Consider the following 5597-nt stretch of genomic DNA (forward strand, 5'->3'; position numbering starts at 1 on the left):
GTGCTCCCACACCGCCTGCCCTCAGCCCCCTGGGGTCCCTGCCTCAGGGCTACCCGCCTCCCCCTGCTCTGACCCCTGTGTCCTCTGGTGCCTCCTCAGGGTGTTTGACAAGGTCAAGAGTCGAAATGCCCACATGAAGCGGCACCGGCTTCAGGACCACGCGGAGCCCATCGTCAGGGCAAGGTGGCCCGTGAAGCCCTTCCAGCTGAAGGCGGAGGAGGAGGAGGAGGAGGAGGAGGAGCTAGGGGCTGACATCGGCCCTCTGCAGTGGTGATTCTGGGCGGGCAGCAAGTTGGGACGGGCACCTCCAGCCCTGTCACGTCTCCTTTAGCCACTCCAAGGTACCCCTCTGCCTCCCTGGCCCCGTCAGTGTCCCCACCGGGCAGCCCAGCTTGCAGACACGAAAGGCATTAGGCCACGAGCAGGCAGGGGACGCACGGTCATCTGATCACTGCGAAGGCCCTGCCAGCTGTGCCAGAGGCTCTGTTCTCTTTAGGTTAATAGTCTCTCGCCTTCTTTCAGTTCCGCTCCTTCCAGAGCAGAGAGGCTTGGGGAGGGAAAGGTTACATCTGGGTAGCTCTTCAGTCTTAGCCTCAGTTTCGGGCTTTGGTTACATTCGTTAGATAAGGCCAAGATGTAGAGAATCAGTGGAAAATACCTTCAGATCTCCACCGTGTTGGGGCCCCTTACCGGGGGTCTCTCTGCCTTCAGATTCCATCCCTAGTCTTGCCATGACTTGTACGTTGTTAGGTTTTTTTTGTACGTGTTGACTTGTAAATCTTATTAAATTGGGTTCTTAAGCAGCTGTCTTCTGGCTTCCCTGCCTGTTGATCCAGCGAAGGCTTCTGAGCCCCTGCCCCTCCCAAAAGCCACAGTGACGAGTAAACTGAGTCCCTGCCCTGGAGGAGCCTCACACATTCATGCAGCCCGCATTTATCAAGCACCTACTGTAGTTGTGCCGGACACGTGATGGGGACATAGTGATGTGGAGGGGCAAGGCCCCTCCCCTCACAGAGCTTACATTTTAGGAGCGGGAAGGTAGCAGTGATAAATCAGCAAAAAGGCGAGTTTAGATATCGATAGTGCGTATGCTTTTGGCCGTACTAACAGAGGAGTCAGCGTAGGTTTAAGCTCTCAGGACACGCGGTGGTGCCAGTGGCTCCACGGTGAAATCAAGGCCTGCCAGCGGTGGCCAGTGTCAGCAGGTCAGCAAGAATGCCCTCTTCTACGCGAGCACCCAAACCTTCGGAGGGTGCAGGGCAGAGAGCAGCTCCCTCCCTTCCTTGTTCCCCTTTTTAAGAGTGAGGAAAGCTTGTAGCAGCGCCCAACAGAACGCTCCTCACGTCTCCTCGGCCAGAACTGTAGCCCGTGCTCTTTCTAAACTGATCCCTGGCAGTGGCAAGGGAAGTGGCCACCGTTATCCCGGACCCTCAAGATTTGTCTCCAGGACTGGGGAGAACCAGTGTGTTCCCTCAGATTTGCTGTCACCCGATCAACACTGGAATCCCATTTGCCAGGAAAAGAAGAGGAAGCAGAGATGGCCACTGGGGAGTCAGACCTTGTGTCCACAGCAAAGCGACGTGAGGAAAGTACAGCAGGGGGCCAAGTCCGAGGGAGTGACAGGGAGTGGCAGGCCAGTAGGTGGGTGGCGTGGGGGTGGGAAGCCACACCGAGGAGGCTGCTGAGGCCGAGACCCGCTTCCAGGCCACGGCGTGGCGAAGCGCTGACTCTGCCACGGGACCCAGGGGAGGCTGTTCAAAGCTCTAGCTGCTGTGTGGAGGCCGTGGGCGGTGAGACGGGAGGCCTGGAGAGTAGCTGGAAGGCCCTCAGGGGAGATGGTGGCCTGGGCTGGAGAAGCAGCGAAGAGGCCAGAAGCGCAAGGCTTAGGGATCACGTTAGAAGTAGACTCAGACTTGCTGAGGGGTCACACGTCACAGAGAGAGCTGGTAAGGAAAAGGACGGATCGAGGTTGGCATGGCAGGTTGGGGTTTGAGCAACTGAGCAGATGCTATTAACTGAGATGAGGAAGAGGGACACATCAGAGGGTTGATAGCTTAAAGGCGTGATTGCGTCTATAACTATGTGCTGCCTTCGGAGGGACTGGCTAGGGGAGCAGGGTAAACGGTGGTGTCAGGAGGCTTCACAGAAGGGCCAGGTTTCAGCTCAGTAAATCGGAAAAGACGGGGAGGGAGGAGGAGCAGAGGAGGAAGTTGAGTTGGAAGCGGCGTGGGCACTGTGGCTGGGGAAAGGGCTCTGGCGTCAGATGAACCAGAATTTACAGCCTGGCTCTTCTTCCTTCTTTGCCACCTTGGGCAAGTCATTTTCCCTGTTTGAGTCTCAGTTTTCTCATTCTGTAACTGGGATGGAAAACACCTACCCCCATATATCTGTTGATGAGAAAATGTAAATCGGATATTGGCAGGTGCCCCGTATGACCTGAGCACTCATGCTGTTGCTGTCACCGTGTGGGTCCCACCCTCCATAACAAGTGAAGCCCGATGACACTGGAAATGAAAGTCTCTGGCTTCATGGTCGGGTGGTATATTAGTTACCTATTGCTGCGTAACAAATTAAGCTGAAACTTAACAGCTTTAAACAAATGGAAACTTTTACAATAGTGCTGCTTAGAGGGGCAGGGAACCCAAACTGTTTGTGGTTATCCAAACTCACCCCCATCTTATCTGCGGTCAGAATACAGTGGCAACCACAAGTGGGTGGTCCAGAAGAATCTCTGAATGTAAGAAGAGAGTTGGGCAAAGGTTTCTTGTGAATTACCTCCCCCCAGCCAAACTCCACCCCCAGAAAACAGTGTTTTCTCAACCCCAAATTATCTGCATCGTAATCATCTAGGGGTCCTGTAAAAAATGCATATTCTTGTACCCCACCACAGACTTTCCTAATCTGAATCATTGGAGGTAGGGCCCTGGAACTTAAATTTTTTAAAGAAGCTTTCTTAGAAGAATAGTTTTTAGATATGCATAAAAATTGGGAAGATGGTATAGAGAATTTCCATATACCCCCCACTCAGTTTCCCCTATTATTATCTTACATTAATATGGTACATTAGTTACAATTAATGAACCAATATTGCTATATTATTATTAACTAAAGTCCATCCTTCATTCAGATTTCATTAGTTTTTACCTCATGTCCCTCTTCTGTGCCAGGATCCTCCCAGGACACCACATTACATTTAGTTGTCACATCTCCTTAGGCTCCTCATGGCTGTGACAGTTTCTCTCACTTTCCTTGTTTTTGATGACAGTTATGAGAAGTCGTGGTCAGGTATTTTGGAGAATGTGCCTCAACTGGGGTTTGTCTTATGTTTCTCATGATCAGAGGGGGAGGAAGACCACAGAAGTGAAGTGCCACTGTCATCACATGTTATTAAGGGTACACAGTACCAGTGTGACTTGTCACTGTTGATGTTAACTTCCACCACCTGGCTGACAATGTTTGTCATGTTTCTACACTGTAAACTTAGTCCCCGCCCCCAATACTGTCATCTGTGGAAGGAAGTCACTGTGCACAGTTCATGCGTAAGGTGTGAAGAGTCACGCTTCAACTTCTTGAGGGTAGAATAGCCACATAAATTATTTGGAATTATGCACGGAATATTTGTCTATTTTCTGCCATTTATTTATTTGTTCAGTCATTCATTTATATCAGCATGGGCTCATGGAGGTTTTATAGACTGGGTTATTATCCAGTGCTACTTTGTTGCTCAAATTGTTCCAGCTTTGACTATTGGGAGCTCATTCAGTTAGCTCTTGTGTCTCTTTGACATACCGCATTTGTGTGTCTGTGTGTGTGTCTGTGTGTGTGTGTGTGTGTGTGTGTGTGTATGAGAGAGAGAGAGAGAGAGACGAGATGGAGGCTGAGAGACTTCTGTTCTGGAACTACAAGATGCTCTACGCGCATCCTGTATAATTTCCTGCCCAGTCCTAGAACCAGCCATTTATCCAAGGAGCCCTGGTTCCTTTTATTGGAGAACAGTATTAAAAACTAAGATCTGGGCACTAGGTGTGTTTGAACCTGAATTTTTAACACAGTCTCACCAGCTACTTCTTAATGAAACCAGAGTTAGAGAACCTCTGCTCTCAGTTTTGACTCCCGTCGCTCAAGTATCAGCATACCTCAGAGGTACTGCAGGTCTGGTTCCAGACCACCACAATAAGGCCAGTCATAGGAGTTTTGTTTGTTTCTTTCCCAGTGCACATAAGTTATGTTTACACTATACTATAGTCTATTCAGTGTGGAGTAGCATTATGTGTAAAAAAAAAAAAAGTACATATCTTAATTTAAAAATACTTTATTGCGGACTTCCCTGGTGGCACAGTGATTAAGAATCCGCCTGCCAATGCAGGGGACACAGGTTCGAGCCCTAGTCCAGGAAGCTCCCACATGCCACGGAGCAACTAAGCTCACGCGCCACAACTACTGAGCCTGCGCTCTAGAGCCCGCAAGCCACAAGTACTGAGCCCTCGTGCCACAACTACTGAAGCCCGCGAGCCTAGAGCCCATGCTCCGCAATAAGAGAAGCCACTGCAACGAGAAGCCCACGCACCGCAACAAAGAGTAGCCCCCACTCGCCACAACTAGAGAAAGCCCGCGCAGCAATGAAGACCCAGTGCAGCCACAAATAAATAAATAAATAAAAGAAGAGAAAAAAGTCTCCAAGTATTTGGAAACTAAATAGCACTCTTCTAAATAACTCCTGGGTCAAAGAAAGAAATAAAAAATGAAATTATTTTAAAAAACTGCTAAAAAATGCTAACCATCATCTGAGCCTTTAGCCAGTCGTAACAGTAACATCAAAGATCACCGGTCACAGGTCACCCTAACAAATATAGTAATAAAAAACTTTAAAGTATTGCAAGAATTACCAAAACGTGACAGTGAGACATTAAGTGAGCCAACTCTGTTTGGGAAATGGCGCAGCTTGGACAGACTTGCTCAACACAAGGTTGCCACAAACCTTCAATTTGTAAAAACCGTAATTTCTGCGAAAGGCAAGAAAGCAAAGCACGATAAAATGATGTTCGCCTACTTCACTGGCCTTCCCAAGCCAATTTCAGCATAGGTCGACAGAGGGCGCAAGAAAAGGGATACCATTTTCAGTCTTACCACTTACGCCTTTCCAAGTGAAGGAGAACGTCAGGAGGTAAAGAGCGAAGGCGGGGACTAAACTCTTGCGCAAGGGAACTGTCAAACCCAGGCGTGGATCGGCCGTGTCTTCCGGCATGGAGCTGTCACGTGAGGATCAATGGTCAGCTGACTATGGTCCAAATTCCGCCGGGAAGTGAGATGGGACCAAGGGCTGATGTTGATTGGTGGAGGAGGATCCAGAAAGGTAGCACCTCAAGGCGGGTCCTTGGCGGTGAGGACTACGACTGGCTTATGCGGGGTCACGTGGTCTGGCCCGGTAGCACCAGGAAGAGAGTAGGGTGCCGTACGCGGATGCATACGCATGCGTTAAAGCATCGGGTCGCCAATTGGAGGCTGTGAGTCACGGGGCGGCGTGCGGCGGCTGGTGAGGGCGTGGCCGACGGGGCGCGCGCCGCGCTACGACGCCGCTGGTTGGCCAGTGCGAATCA

The 5597-nt window shown here is 50.2% G+C and overlaps 1 protein-coding gene across 1 annotated transcript in view; it reads left to right on the forward strand.

Moving 5' to 3' along the window:
• ZNF541 (zinc finger protein 541) overlaps window positions 1-274 on the forward strand; it is a 36579-nt gene extending 36305 nt beyond the window's left edge. Inside the window, exon 16 of the mRNA XM_036834514.1 lies at window positions 100-274. Coding sequence (XP_036690409.1) covers window positions 100-274 — 175 coding nt within the window. The remainder of the gene's footprint in view (window positions 1-99) is intronic.
• The last annotated feature ends 5323 nt before the right edge of the window (window positions 275-5597 follow it).

Source organism: Balaenoptera musculus, chromosome 19, assembly GCF_009873245.2.
Source record: "Balaenoptera musculus isolate JJ_BM4_2016_0621 chromosome 19, mBalMus1.pri.v3, whole genome shotgun sequence".
Lineage (NCBI taxonomy): Eukaryota > Metazoa > Chordata > Mammalia > Artiodactyla > Balaenopteridae > Balaenoptera > Balaenoptera musculus.